Source organism: Ahaetulla prasina, chromosome 1 (assembly GCF_028640845.1).
Source record: "Ahaetulla prasina isolate Xishuangbanna chromosome 1, ASM2864084v1, whole genome shotgun sequence".
Classification (NCBI taxonomy): domain Eukaryota; kingdom Metazoa; phylum Chordata; class Lepidosauria; order Squamata; family Colubridae; genus Ahaetulla; species Ahaetulla prasina.
In genome coordinates, this window is record NC_080539.1 from 369,536,160 (window position 1) to 369,552,255 (window position 16,096).

Genomic DNA, 16,096 nt, shown 5'->3' on the forward strand with positions numbered 1-16,096 from the left:
GGGGGAAAGCCAGATTCACTTAACGACCGCGTTACACCCTGATCAACCTTAGCGATTGGCTTAACCACTGGGGCAAGAAAGGTCGTAAACCGGAGCAAAAAAATTCACGGTGTACCTCGCTTCGCCACTGAGACGTCGGGGCTCAGTTGTGGTCGTAGGTCCAAGGACTACCTGCAATAAAATCGACAAGCCGAGCAGAAGAGAGAGAGGGAGAAAGAGTAACAGGGTAACAGAGTTGGAAGGGACCTTGGAGGTCATCTAGTCCAACCCCCTGCCCACGCAGGAGACCTAGGGATTCGAACCGCCGACCTTTCTGACCGACAAGCTCAGTGTCTTAGCCACTGAGCCACCTACAGTCAGGCCTCCATCCTCGCTCTACGACCGCCAGGTCTATCGGACTTTGTGTGGGGGAGAGAAACCCAACCACCCTCCGTTCTCCTTGAAATCCACGGCACTCTTGACATGCTCAGGAATCCCGGGTCCTCAAGCGCCTCCCGCCCGCCGGTGTTTTTCCGACAGGCGGGGCTGCCTGTTCAGCTGATCCCAAGCGGCGGGTCGTAAAAGACCGAGGCACTCTGCACATGCTCGGAGAGCGCGCTTAAGCCCGGCCCTGCGCCTCGCCCCGCAGGAGGGAGAAGCGAGGCGAGGCGAGGCGAGGGCGGTGCTTTTCCCCGGCCCATCTCACCCACCCGGCCGGCTCCTCCTCTCGGCTTCCTCCCCTCCGAAGCTGCAGCGGCGCTGGAGCTCGTCTTTCGGTCGGCGGCTTGCGCGATGTGAGCCTCTGGATCGCAGAAGCGGCGGGCGCAGCGCGATGGAGCGCACCAAGCTGTTCGTGGCGCTGGATGTGCTGTGCCTGGTGGTCGGTAAGGACCCCCCCCTCCCTGCCTCCTTCCTTCCTTCCTTCCCTCCTTCCTTCCTTCCCTCCCTCCTTCCTTCCTTCCCTCTCTACTTCCTTCCTTCCTTCCTTCCTTCCCTCCTTCTTTCCTTCCTTCCTTCCCTCCGTCCTTCCCTCCCTCCCTCCCTCCTTCCTTCCCTCCCTCTCTCCTTCCCTCCTTCCTTCCTCCCTCCCTCCTTCCTTCCTTCCTTCCCTCCCTCCCTCCTTCCTTCCCTCCCTCCTTCCTTCCTTCCCTCCCTCCTTCCTTCCTTCCTTCCCTCCCTCTCTCCTTCCTTCCTTCCCTCCCTCCTTCCCTCCTTCCTTCCTTCCCTCCTTCCTTCCTTCCCTCCTTCCTTCCTTCCCTCCCTCCCTCCATGCGGGACCAGAGAGGGAACCCCCTCTTCCTCACCCCCCCCAACCCAAACCTGGCTCCGAATTCGGACCTTCCCTAAATGCTTTTATCTTTGGGGGGGAAGGGGGGGTCCAGTCCAGAGCCCCCTCCCCTTCCTTCCTTGCTTTGCTTCTCTCCTCCAAAGACGGGTCATTGATTGATTGATTGAGTGACTGACTGATTGATTGATTGACTGATCGATTGACTGGTTGGTTGATTGATTGATAGATTGATGGGCGGATGGATTGATGGGGCCGATCGACTGATTTCCATCTTTTAGCCATCAATTCTCCTGCTTTTTTATCTTTGCCATTTTTTACTTTTTTTTGGTAGAGGTGGGAAAAGTTTTACACTCCCCCCCACCCCGCTCCCCTTTAAAGTTGTTCTAAGCCACCACCCCTTTCCTTCCTTCCTTCCTTCCTTCCTTCCTTCCTTCCTTCCTTCCTTCCTTCCTTCCTTCCCAGGACTTTTTCCTAGGGGTCCTTTGTGGGGGGAGGGGGACACCCCACCCCACCCTGGCAGAATTGGAAAGTTTTCTTCCTGGTAAAATGTGCTTTCCCCCCCTCCTCCTCCTGTCTCTTTGGTCCTTGTTTTGCAAGAAAACTCCTGGGATCTTTTTCAAAAGAAACTCATACTTTACCAATTTGCCAGCGGAGCCTTCCTTCGTCATTTTCTTATATTGCTGCCGCCTCTTTTATTGATACCAGCTGGGCTGGGGGTATCCTCCCCCCTTACAATGGGGGCAAACAAACTCAGCATCCCTGCTCTTCTGGTTTGAAGGCTGCTTCGTGGTCCGTCCGTCCATCCCGTCCCCCCTTTGCTATCCCTTTTTAACAAAATTAAATCCCTTTCTCCCCCTCTCTACCCCTATCCCAAGGTCTGCATTCACAGGACACCCTTAACCTGCTCCCCCTCCCGTTTTCTGACTTCACACAAAACCAAGAGTGAAGTGAAAGGGCTGGTTTTGTGCAGAACTGGATGAAAGACTAACCAGCTTTTAGTGCAATTGTCTTTGTAGTGTGTGAAGGTTGTGTGAAGGCTCAGCCAGGCAGAGGGGAAGATCTGAACTGTAGACCTTTGGGCGGGGCGGGGGGAGGGAAGTTTTGTGGTAGCGTTTATATCGATCTGCAGAACTTTTAAGATAAGTGGATTTCCACTCCCAGAATTCCCCAGCCAGCCAGCCAGCCAGCCAGCCATGCTGGCTAGGGAATTCTGGGAGTTGAAGTCCACCCATCTTAAAAGTTGCCAAGGCTGGGGGAAAAAAACAAAAAACTCCACCATTTTGATGGCTTTCCCGATGGACATTCTTTCAAGACGTAGTCAGTACAGCTTTGGAGTCCAGCAAGCTTAATCATAATTAATTGAATCATGGTTTAGTGAGAATGTTGACTTTCCTGCCTTTGCAGCCGCCCAAAACAGACTTGTCTGTCTTTCTGTAGACTAAGTTGGCTGCTTGAAATATTATGTGTGATCTGAACCTCACAGGCAACATTTCAACATCCAAGCAGCCTTATTTGGATTTTGGCTTGTTCCATGAACCTTGCCAAATGTGCATTGTTTATAAACCACTATTGGACCAGCTATGGCTTGGTTACATGAACCCAGCTGTTGCTTCAGCCTTTAAAAGTCCCCATTTTTTTCCTCCTACATGCTCAGAACAAACTTCAAGGTCACTTCCTTCAGGAACGTTTTAATTTTGGACAGTTGCTGAACGAATGGTCGTAACTCGAGGTAGTCCTCAAGTTACAACCTTTACATTTAGTGACTGAAGTCATAACGACGCTGAAAAAAGTGACTTATAAACCTTTTTCACACTTACAACCAATTGTGGCATCTCTACAGTCACATAATTAACATTCAGAGGCTTGGCAACTGACTCACATTTATGACGGTCCTGAGGTCATGCCTTTTGCGACCTCCTGACAAAGCAAAGTCAATGGGAAAGCCAGGTTCACTTAACAACCATGTTATTAAGAGCTGCAGTGATTCACTTAACAACTGGGCAAGAAAGGTAGTAAAATGGGGCAAAACTCACTTAACGGCTGTCTCACTTAACAACAGAAACTTTGGGCTCAATTGTGGTTGTAAATCGAGGATTACCTGTACAAATTTCATTGAATGAGAATTAGCATGGGTCATTTCATTGATGTTTGTCTTTAACAGGAATATTTTGGGAGATTTTCAAACATGGCATATATCTTTTAAGTCAGTTTTAATGTCCCCCTTGTGCTGGGAATTGTGGGTTAAAACTACTTTTAGAGGTGGTCCTTGGTTTATGACCTCAAATGAGCCCCACATTTTTGTTGCTAATTGTTAAGTGACAATTAGCAACAAAACAGCAACCTAACAAATAAGCAACTTAACAGACGATTCTTAAGTGACTTGTGCCTCATTTTAAGACTTTTGCCACAGTTGTTAAGCGAATCACACGGTTGTTAAGTGAATCACACGGTTGTTAAGTGAATCTGGCTTCCCCCATTGACTTTGCATGTTGGAAACTGGCTGGGAAAAGGTCACAAATGCTTGTCACATGATTCCAGGTCAGTGCAACTGTCATAAATACGAGTCAGTTGCCAAGCACCTAAATTTTAATTATATAATAACAATAACAACAGAGTTGGAAGGGACCTTGGAGGCCTTCTAGTCCAACCCCGTGCTTAGGCAGGAAAACCCTACACCATCTCAGACAGATGGTTTATCCAGCATCTTCTTAAAAATTTTCCAGTTTTGGAGCGTTTACAATTTCTGCAGGCAAGTTGTTCCACTTATTAATCGTTGAATTAATTAATTAATTAAAATGACCAGCAGTCGTAAGTGTGAAAAATGGACATAAGCAGGGGTGGGATTCAGCCAGTTCGCATCACTTCGGGAGAACCGGTTGTTAACTTTCTGAGCAGTTTGGCAAACTGGTTATTGGAAGAAATCATTAGGGCAGAGAACCGGTTCTTAAATTAATTGAATCCCACCACTTGACATAAAGCCACTTTTTTCAATGCTGCTGTAACGTGCAATGGTCACTAAACGAATGGTTGTAAGAATGGTTGTAAGCATGTGGGCTGGGAAGTGGCTCACCAGGCTAATGTAGCCTGTTATTAACACACAGCTGCCTGCAGTTACAATTACTGCAGGCTCGAGTCCCACCAGGCCCAAGGTTGACTCAGCCTTCCATCCTTTATAACAGTGATTCCCAAAGTGTGAGCCGCGGCTCCCCAGGGAGCCGCGCTATCGTCATGGGGGCGCCGCGGAATATCTGCGCCCGCTGGGTCTGGCGCTGATGCGCCATTTCTGGGGCGTCTGGTGCGCATGCGCAGTTGCAGGTCGGATTTCCGGGGGAGCCGCGGGCGAAAAAGATTGGGAACCTCTGCTTTATAAGGTAGGTAAAATGAGGACCCAGATTGTTGGGGGGGGCAATAAGTTGACTTTGTATATAAATATACAAATAGGATGAGACTATTGCCTTACACAATGTAAGCCGCCCTGAGTCTTCGGAGAAGGGTGGGATATAAATTCAAAAAAGAAGAAAGAAAGAAAGAAAAGAAAAAGAAAGAGAAAGAGAAAAAAAAAGACAATTCTCTGCCCTAATGATTTCTTCCAACAACCAGTTTACCAAATTGCTCAGAAAGTTAACAACCGGTTCTCCCGAAGTGATGCGAACTGGCTGAATCCCACCACTGGTTGTAAGTCAAGGACTAACTGTACCCAATTTGAAGTAATTTACCTTACAAGATTTGGGAAGCAACTGTTTTAGAATTATCTTGTGTGATGGGCCCTTTTAGCCAGAACAAGAGAGAGATTGTGACAGATTATGGGTGGAGTTTTGAACCTGGATAGTTTTGGGGTGCACACCCAGAATTTTCAATGTGTAGATTTGTGGTTCTGGATTTGACGTGCATCATTTTCAGCGGGGAGTTTGTCCTGCGCTCCAAACTCAGCAAAATTCATAGGCATCTGAACTGGGACGCAGTAAGTCCAGATGTGGAGAAAATTAGGATGGGTCTGCTGTTAAAGAAATGCGACTTTGAATCCAGGGATGTTGAGGTCAAAAAAGTCAAGATGGCAGCCACAAACCCATGCCACTGCAGGCCTGCCCCCTTTCGGTGTGTTTCATGCTTTTTTTTATCCTCTCTAGATACCCGCCAGGTGGTACCCAAATTCTGGAAAGGAATATGTTTAATTTTTTTTTTAAAGCATGCATTTAGTTCAGGAGGCTAGCTCCAATTTCTTCTTAATTTGAAATGTTTCGCCCTGACGGTTTCTAAACAGACCGGCCTCAACCTGAGATGTGAATGCAGCTAGTGCTGATATAAATAGCTCCGATATAAATGGGGAGGGGGCATTTGATTCTCCTAATCAATATCCAATCAAAGATGATTAGGGGACTGGATGAAGAACGGTTGCAAGAACTGGGTATGCCTAGTTTAATGAAAAGAAGGACTAGGGGAGACATGATAGCAGTGTTCCAATATCTCAGGGGCTGCTACAAAGAAGAGGGAGTCAAGCTATTCTCCAAAGCACCTGAGGGTAGAACAAGAAGCAATGGGTGGAAACTAATCAAGGAGAGAAGCAACTTAGAACTAAGGAGAAATTTTCTGACGGTGAGAACAATTAATCAGTGAAACAACTTGCCTGCAGAAGTTATGAATGCTCCAATACTGGAAATTTTTAAGAAAATGTTGGATAGCCATTTGTCTGAAATGGTGTAGGGTTTCCTGCCTGGGCAGGGGGTTGGACTAGAAGGCCTCTAAGGTCCCTTCCAACTCTATTATTATTATTATTATTATTATTATTATTATTATTATTATTATTATTATTATTATTATTATTATTATTATTATTATTATTATTATTATTATTATTATTATTATTATTATTATTATTATTATTATTATTATTATTAGTCAGCCAGCATCATATTAAGTGTGGCTCTGCTGACATAAGGTGACTAACGGCCCACTGATAGACAATTTCATTCGACTAGAGATTTGAATTCCTTTTCTTGAGCATTTCGATCCCCTGCCTTCAATACTTGTGGCACTGAGTTCCAGATGTCCAATTATGCATTGGGGTGAAGGTTCAACATCTGTTTATTCTATAGGATGAAAACTGGGCAGCCCAGACAACACACGGGAAACATATGGTATTTGGAGGGTGATGATCTGATAGAACAGGACAGGCACATCCTGTGTGCTAAGATAAGATTTTGCATTTTTCATGAATGAAGATTAAAAACTAAGAAGGCAGGCAGGCAGGCAGGCAGGCAGGCAGGCAGGCAGGCAGGGAGGGAGGAAGGAAGGAAGGAAGGAAGGAAGGAAGGAAGGAAGGAAGGAAGGAAGGAAGGAAGGAAGGAAGGAAGGAAGGAATTGAGTATATCCTGACAGGGATGGATGGATAGATGGATAGATGGATGGATGGATGGATGGATGGATGGATGGATGGATAAGAAGGAAGCAGGGGACAGAGGGAAGCAGGATGGAGCAGAAAGAAGAAAGAAAGTGGAGGGAGAAGGAAGGAAAAGAAAGAAAAAGAAAAGAAAGAAGAGGGAGGGAGGGAAGCAAGGAAAAGGGAGGGAGGGAAGGGAGAGAGGAAGAAATGAAGGAGGAAGGGAAGGACAGGGAAGGACAGGAAAGGAAGGAAAGAAAAGGGAAGGAGAGGGATGAAAGGAAGGTAGGATGGAAGGATGGAAAGGGAGAAGGAAAAGAGGGAGGGAGATGGGAAGGAAGGAAGGGAAAGAAAGAGAAAAAGAAAGAAGAGGGAGGGAGGGGAGCAAGGAAAACAGGAGAGGGAGGGAAGAAGGAAAAGGAAGGAAGGGAGAAATGAAGGAAGGAGGAGGGAAAGAAGGGAAGGAGAGGGAAGGACAAGAAAGGAAGGAAGGGAAGGAAAGGGAGGGAAGGAAGGAAGGTAGGATGGAAGGATGGAGAGGGAGAAGAAAAAGAGGGAGGGAGAGAGGGAGGAAGGAAGGAATTGGCTGGTGAATATTGGGAGTTGTGGTCCACACATCTTTTAAGTTGTTGAGGTTGAAAAACATTGCTGTACTGTCAAATATATTTGCAGAAATTGTGTGAGATCCCCCTAACGTTGTCCTCAGGGGCCTCAGAAAAGTCCAAATGTCCGGGCCACTACGTGAGGGAAGTCCAATTGCCTTTGATATGTGCATGTGCAAAGCAGCAGGCCTGGGATTATGCCGTTGAAGCCGCCATCTTGGCTTTTTTTGACCATCGCTGCAGAAATACTCCTGGGCATCGGAGGGGTCTTAGCTCGTTGAGTAGAGTTGCTGATTTGATTCGGTTGAATTGGTGGTTTGGTCCCAAACAAGTGGCAAACATTTTGGTCTCCCTTGTAGAATACAGGTAGTCCTTGCTTTGCAGCCGACTTGTTCAGTGACCGTTCAAAACCACGACGGCATGAAAACAAGCGACTTACGACCGTTTTTCACACTTAACGACCCTTGCAGCATTCCCACGGTCGTGTGATCAAAATGCAGACGAATGGCAACTGACTCGTATTTGGGGTGGGGGGCACTACTCACTTAGCAACTGCCTTGCTTAACAGTGGAAACTTCGGGCTCAGTTACGGTCATAAGTCAAGGACTACCTGGATTTGTGTTTGGTGCCTCTTTGATGGGTTCTGCTGGTTTTGGGGATGCTGATCACCAAGTCATGACCAAAAGTATTGATAGGAAAAGAGGTTTGAGATGCCTTCACACGTTGTGGGTCCTGGACAACTATTTGTCTGAAATGTTATAGGGCCGTGATGGCGAAACTATGGTGCCACATATGCGGAGCCATATCGGTGGGCATGCAAGCGTTGCCCTAACTCAGCTCCGACGTGCGCTGATTTTCGGGCCTTCCAGGCCCATCGGAAGTCAGGAAACAGGCTGTTTCCAGCATCCAGAGGAGCTCCGGAGGGGTGGAGAAGGTGGTTTTTGCCCTCCCCAGACTCCTAGAAAGGCTCTGGAGCCTGGGGAGAGCAAAAAACGGGCCTACTAGGCCCACCGTGCCAAAAGCGAGGGGAGCGTGGGGGTCTCACGTACATGCGTGGGGTGGGCATATTGAATTATGGGTGTGGGCATGCGTGCGTGCGACCCCCATGTGCTCCCCCCCCCTCCGCTTTTGGCACACGGCGGCAAAAAAGTTAGCCATCACTGTTATAGGTTATAAGACTGTTATAAGACCTCCAAAAGTCCCTTCCAACTCTTAGTTCTATGGAGAACTTGGGGTTTTTCCCCCCAGAAAACTTTCTTTCCTTCCTTTAGGAACTTTCTTTCCTAAAAAGAAAGGAAAGCCAAAGCCACACAGGCCTCACCTGGCAGTTATAAAAGTTGAATTTCCACGCCCTTCTGGTGCCAGTCGATGAGTCATCTCAACATGGCTAATTCAACTCAACAACAAACAAACAAAAAAATTCAAAGCTTGGCACAGAACAAATCGGTGCGTGGGATCCAATTTTTCTAGCTTCGGATCATCCTTCCTCAACAGTTTTCCTCTTCTCCTTTAAAAGAGGTTATATATTTATATTTAAGGAGGAAACGCAAAATTAAAATACGTACTTTGGCAAATGCAGAATTTTTTTCCCCTTTGTTTTTAATTGCCCGTATTGTTTTCAGCTTGCTTCAGGAGACTTTGGGACTTTAGATCTGCATCTTTGCCCTGTAGCATGAGAACAAGGAAATTAATAGGTGAACCGCCGCTAACTATAACTATATGTATTTATTTTGCGAATTTGCATGTTGGTGCTTGTCACTCAGATTGTGTTAGGTAGGGTAAACTTGGCCTAGCTTTTTTTCCGGGACGTTGGTTGATTCGGTTACAATACTTTCTCTCTACCCCCCCCCCCCGGCAATTTTCTACTGTGCAGATGTTTTTTTTGGTGGGGAGGGAAACTGCCAAGCGTTGAACGTCACGTCATTGGAATTAAATTTGCCTTTCCCACACATCTGGAGCAGCACAACTACAAGTTTCTAAGTTGCTTTTAAGCAGAGGCAGGATAGAGAGAGAAGTGGGGGGGGAGAGGAGGAGGGGGAAATGACTTTGGGATTAAAATATATTTTGGAAAGTTAAAACAGGAGGAGACATTCTTCTATAAATACCTAGGATTGCGTGGGCCGTTTAAGGTAGAGTGCTCCGGAATTGGAAGGCTTGGAGGCGATCCATTAAAAGAATGGATGCGCGGGTGAAGTGGTTGCTTTTTCTGCGCAACACGTACGCTTTATTTGGAAGTGGGTTTGTCTGTATTTTGGGACGAGGGTTGATGAGAGGGGAACGAGATTAGCCAAGCAGCCATTGGCAAAAAACTTAATTTATTCCCCGTTGGCTGGGTAATGTGAAGGACAAAAGGATTATGCCAGGAATTGAAGCTCCCGTCCAAATTCCAGGAAGTTTTCGTTCGGTTCTCATCCAGCTTTTGAATTTTTTGGCAGAATTTCTCGACGGCTGTGCCTAGACCAAGGGTTTCCAACCTTGGCAACTTTAAGACTTGTGGACTTCAACTCCCAGAATTAAAGTTGCCAAGGTTGGAGACTCCTGGTCACTAAATGAACTGTTGTATGTCGAGGAGTACCTGTATTTCTATCGGTATTTTCCATTTCATTGGATTGGCTGCTGACTCTGTTTTTGAACCTCTTAAATGCTATTCTGATTTTTTTAACGGCTGAATATTGTTGATGGAAATTAATCCAGGAAAGAAACAACCTGGAATTAAGGAGACACTTCCTAACAGTGAGGACAATTAACCAGTGGAACGGCCTGCCACCAGAAGTTGTGGGTGCCTCCATCACTGGAGATTTTTAAGAAGAGACTGGACAACTGTTTGTCTGAAATGGTATAGGCTCTCCTGCTTGAGCAGAGGGATGGACTAGAAGACCTCCGAGGTCCCTTCCAGCGCTATTCTGATTTATTGGTTGAACTTAAGCTTTGTTCAGATAATCCTCAACTTACAGCCGTTCATTTAGTGACCGTTTGAAGTTACAGCTGCACTGCCGTTTTTCACACAACCGTTTAGCTTACAACCCTCTGGTCACATGATCAAAATATCGGCAACCAGTTCCTATTTGCGACGGTTGCGGTCTCCCAGGGTCACGTGATTCCCCTCTTGCGACCTTCTGGCAAAGCCAAGTCCATGGGGGGGGGAAGCCCGATTCACTTAACAACCAATATCGCTAACTTAAGAACGGCAGCCATTCACTGGTTGTAAAACGGAGCAAAACTGACTTCATCACTGGTCTCGCTCAGGCACGGGAAATTTGGGGAGGGGGTCATTTGGGGCCCCAAAGTCTCCCCAAAAAGACATAGAATAAATCTTCTCCTGAAGTAGCACCAGAAGTAGGGATCTCTTCTCAGCCGCTCATCCAGCTCTTTTCAAAATGATCCGTGCAAAATTGTATTTTGACCGGTTAATATCATCCATTTAATTATCTCATCCTGCTTTCTCTGGGCCTGGTGACTCAGAAGCCACTGACCTTTGAGCCGTTCAACCTTGGCAACAGACTCGGGACCATGGGTGGCAGAGCCCTGAGGCTTGATCCCTTCATCCTAAGCAAGTTTTCGTACAGGGAGTCTTCGACTTACGGCCACGATTTCTCTTGCTAAACGAGGGAAATTGTTCAGCGAGCAGGGCCCGATTTTACAAACCGTTTGGCCGCTGGCGCCAAGCGAATCGCTGCGGTTGTTAAGTGAATCACACGGGCGTTAAGCAAATCTGGTTTGCCCCCCCCCATTGGCTGTGCTTGTCAGAAGGTCACAAAAGGGGATCACGTGACCAGAGGTGGGTTTCACGTTTTGTTACCACCGGCTCGCCGTACACATGCGCGCATCTTCCACGAATGCACCTGGCCTTCTGTGCATGTGCTTTGCTCATGCGCGTGCCTTCGGTGCATGCACCCATCCTCAAAAACGTGCCTAAATAGGACAGCATAGCGCTGGGGTGGGTCGGTGGGCGGGCCCACCCACGAACGATCTTTGCTACCGGTTCCCTTGAACCGGTACGAACCGGCTAAATACCACTTCTGCATGTGACTCCAGGACACTGCAACCGTGAGAAATAGGAATCCGTTGCTGAGCGTCTGTATTTTGATCACGTGACCCTGGAGATGCCGCAACGGTCGTTAAGTGTGGAAAAACGGTCCTAAGCCACCTTTTGCCGTGCCGCTGTAACCCAGATTCCCTTAACCGGATTGCTAACTTAACCAAGGCGGCGATGCGCTTGACAAAGGTGCCAAGAAAAATCGTAAAACGGGACCGAACTCAAACTAACCGATTTCTCACGCTTAGCAACATAAATGTGAGGCTCGACTGTGGTCGTAAGTTGAGGACCACCTGCATAACCCATCATCGCCGTGGAAAAATTGGTCCTAACTTTTCAGACGTGAGCTTTGGAGAGAAAAATTCCAGTCGCAAATCCTGCCTGTTAAGGGTGGGTCAAAACTGGTCGGGGTTGGGGTGCGGTTTGTTTATAACGCTGCGGAAAATGCCATTTAAGAGACTCTTGTAGACACTTGATGGAGCAGCTTTGGAATGGAGAAATTCCACCTGGATTGAGCTACCTTTTTTCCCTCCTTGTCAATCGTCTGATTATTATTATTTTTTTGGTAGTTTTTTTTTTATTTTTATTGAAAGAGTTTTAAAAAACAAAAACATTTTTCCCTCTTTTTTCCCCCTCCCTCCCAAAAAAAAAAAAAAACCCTTCCCCCCTCCCTCCCCCCCCTCCTCCGGCTTCCCGGGTCAATCACAAGGTATTGTTATACATAAACCAAACATAGAATAAAATTTTCCCTTCCAATCCAAATAACCACATCCAAAGCTTTTCATCTCCCAACCCCCTCCCCATTACATAAAATAACTTTCTAATTATTCAAAGGCAATCTGATATTTCTTAATCTGATATCTGTTTTGTAGATAATCAATCCATTTTTTCCATTCAATTAAATATCTTTCCTGCGTATTGTCTTTTAAAAACGCTGAGATTTTAGCCATCTCAGCCAAATTAATAACTTTCAATATCCATTCTTCTATTGTAGGTATCTCTTCTTTCTTCCAGTATTGTCCAATCAACAGTCTTGCTGCTGTTATTAAATTCAGAATCAATTTAGTCTCAATCCCTGTACAATCCGTTATAATTCCCAAAAGGAAAAATTGTGGCAGGAACTTTATCTTCTTCTTCAGTACATTTTGAATAATCCACCAAATTCTTATCCAAACGACCTTAATTTTCTTGCAAGTCCACCAAATATGAATTTTTTTGGTAGTTTTGTTTTGTTTTGTTTTGAAGTTGGTGAAAGTGGTCGTGCTTTCTAGATTTCTCCGTGCAGTGATACTTTATTTATTTATTTATTTTCATATTTTTATACCGCCCTATCTCCCTAGGGACTCAGGGCGGTTAACAACCAGATAAAAATATACATATAAATACAAATAAAAACATCCATTAAAAAACTTATTATAATTGGCCGAATAATTAAAATGATGATAATAAAAATAATAAAATCCCCATTAAAACCAATTCAAATTTAAAATCTAGTCCAGTCCTGCGCAAATAAATAGATGTGTCTTAAGCTCGCGGCGAAAGGTTCGGAGGTCAGGAAGTTGGCGAAGTCCTGGGGGAAGCTCGTTCCAGAGGGTGGGAGCCCCCACAGAGAAGGCCCTTCCCCTGGGTGTCGCCAGCCGGCACTGTCTGGCCAACGGCACCCTGAGGAGTCCCTCTCTGTGAGAGCGCACGGGTTGGTGAGAGGTATCCAGTAGCAGCAGGCGGTCCCATAAGTATCCCGGCCCTATGCCATGGAGTGCTTTGAAGATAGTCACCAAAACCTTGAAGCGCACCCGGAAGACCACAAGTAGCCAGTGGTCTTCAAACTTGACAGCTTTAAGACTTGTGGACTTCAACTCCCAGAATTCTCCAGCCAGCATAGCTGCTTAAGAGGAAAGGAACGTAATACGGCTGGTCCTCAACTTACGACCACAGCTGAACCCAAAATTTCCATTGCTAACTCATTACGTGAGTTTTCGCCCTGTTTTATGACCTTTTCTTTTGGCCACCGTGGTTAAGTGAATTGCCAGCCAGTGAATCTGTCTCCTGGATTGGCAGCCCAGAGGCTTGGAATTGGTCCAAGGCAGCATTTGATTTAGCTAACCAGGTTTAATTCATTGGTAACAGCTTAGCCAAGGTCCACCCTATCTGGACTTGCAATGTGGCTGGCTTTTGAAAGGCCTGTAAACTGACCTTTCTACTGACACCAGTTCATTTAGTGACCGTTCAAAGTAACAACGGCACTGAAAATAGTGAGTTATGGCCGTTTTTTCACAGTCAACACTTTTGTAGCATCCCCATGATCATGTGATCAGAATTCAAGATGTTTGGCAACTGACTCATACTTATGACCAGAGGTGGGTTTCAAAAATTTTAGCAAGGGGTTCTTTGCCCGGTTGCTGGGTGGGCGTGGCCTAGTCGGCCTCATGTACCATGGTGGGCGGGGTTGTGATTTTGCTCTCCCCAGGCTCCGGAGGCCTTTCTTGAGCCTCCGAGAGAGCGAAAATGGCTTCCTCAGGCTCTGGAGGCTGAGGAACTTCCAGTAGGCCCTCCCTGAGCCTCCGTGCACGCTCTGCACTTACCTGCATCCAAAACGGGCCACATGGAGACTCCTGGGAGGGGTGGGGTAGGCGGGGCCAGCCAGGAGTGGGAGGTTCTCCAAACTGCACAGAAGCTTAGCTAGAGGTTCTCCCGAACCCCTGTGAACCCCCAGCAGCCCCACCCCTGTTTATGACGGTTGCAGTGTCCCAGGGTCACACGATCCCCTTTTGCGACCTTCTGACAAGCAAAGTCCATGGGGAAAACCAGATTCACTTAACGTCCGTGTTGCTAACTTAACAACTGCAAGGATTCACGTGCCAACGGTGGCAAGAAAGGTCGTAGAACGGGCCCAAACTCACTCAACGTAACAAAACTCACTAAGCGGGACACTTAGCCACCGAAATGTTGGGCTTCATTGTGGTCGTAAGCCGAGGACTCCCTGTATATCAGCAGCTCTCTCTTTCTCTTTCTTTAGCCCACCTTCGGTTTCTTTGAAAGAGGCTGGGTGAGTCATAATTTGAATGAGAAAAGGCAAACAAATCTTTCTCGACTTTGGGAAGAAATCCTTTTCCAACCTCTGCAAACCCACCGTGGCTTGGGAGCAGCTTCTGAGTTGCAGCCGAAAAGAATCATTTCTCAGCAGAAGAGAAAAATGGGTGTAAAGGAGGCTTTATTGTAAGCAATTCCAGATCAATTTCGGCTGCCTCTTTTGTCCAGCTGGGGACGGGGGGAAAATCAATAAAATACTGCACTTGGAATGCTTCAGACGTAATATAAATGGGACCAGCACATACAATTAATGTGTTGCTGATAGAAGAGAATATTTGTCGCTCCAAGTTGAACGGTGGGGGTCCTTAAGGTGCTCTCTGAGCTGGGTTGTTTTCTTGCAGACATTTCATGACCCAGCTAGGGAACCTCATCAGTGCTAGAAAGTGTGTGTATGTGAAATAATACATAGAAGGGAGTGGGGTTTGTAGAGTGGAGGAGGAAAAGGATTGTGGAACCCTTGATGCTCTCTGGGCTTGGTGGTTGTTTTGAAGACGTTTCATGACCCAACTAGGTAACCTCTTCATCAATGACTTGGACGAGGGGATAGATGGGGAACTCATCAAATTTGCAGATGACACCAAGCTGGCAGGAATAGCCAACACTCCAGAAGATAGGCTCAAATTACAGAAAGATCTTGACAGACTTGAACATTGGGTGCTATCTAACAAAATGAAATTCAACAGTGAAAAAAGTAAGGTTCTACATTTAGGCCAAAAAAACAAAATGCACAGGTACTGTATATGTGGTACCTTGCTCAATAGTAGTAACTGTGAGAGGGATCTTGGAGTCCTAGTGGACAACCGTTTAGATGTGAGCCAGCCGTGTGCAGCAGCTGCCAAAAAAGCCAACGCAGTTCTGGGCTGCATAAACAGAGGGATAGAATCAAGATCACGTGAAGTGTTAAGACCACTTTATAATGCCTTGGAAAGGCCATACCTGGAATATTGCATCCAGTTTTGGTCGCCACGATGTAAAAAAGATGCTGAGACTCTAGAAAGAGTGCAGAGAAGAGCAACAAAGATGATTAGGGGACTGGAGGCTAGAACATATGAAGAACGGTTGCAGGAACTCGGTATGCCTAGTTTAATGAAAAGAAGGACTAGGGGAGACATGATAGCAGTGTTCCAATATCTCAGGGGTTGCCACAAAGAAGAGGGAGTCAAGATATTCTCCAAAGCACCTGAGGGCAGGACAAGAAGCAATGGGTGGAAACTGATCAAGGAAAGAAGCAACTTAGAACTAAGGAGAAATTTCCTGACACTTAGAACAATTAATCAGTGGAACAACTTGCCCGCAGAAGTTGTGAATGCTCCAACACTGGAAATTTTTAAGAAAATGTTGGATAACCATCTGTCTGAGATGGTGTAGGGTTTCCTGCCTGGGCAGGGGGTTGGACTAGAAGGCCTCCAGGGTCCCTTCCAACTCTGTTGTTGTTATTGTTATCGTTATTAACTTCATCATGGAGGGAGCGGGGTTAGAGGAGGAAGAGGACTGTAAGGTTCTTGGTGCTTTTTGTGTTTGTTTTCTTGTAGACATTTCTTGACCCAGCTAGGTAACCTCATCAGTAGCAGAATGGAACAGGGTTTGTGGAGAGGAAGAGGAGGAGGGGGAGGGGGAAGTTGTTCTTGGTGCTTTTTACGTTTGGTTGCTTTCTTGTAGACATTTCATGACCCAACTAGGTAACCCCATCGGTGTTAGGAGACGTGTGTATATGAAATAATACA

The 16,096-nt window shown here is 46.4% G+C and overlaps 1 protein-coding gene across 1 annotated transcript in view; it reads left to right on the plus strand.

Moving 5' to 3' along the window:
- Positions 1-696: 696 nt before the first annotated feature.
- The window catches only part of PLPP2 (phospholipid phosphatase 2), a 72,465-nt gene continuing 57,065 nt past the window's right edge, over positions 697-16,096 (plus strand). Inside the window, exon 1 of the mRNA XM_058163585.1 lies at positions 697-863. Coding sequence (XP_058019568.1) covers positions 812-863 — 52 coding nt within the window. The 5' untranslated portion in view covers positions 697-811. The remainder of the gene's footprint in view (positions 864-16,096) is intronic.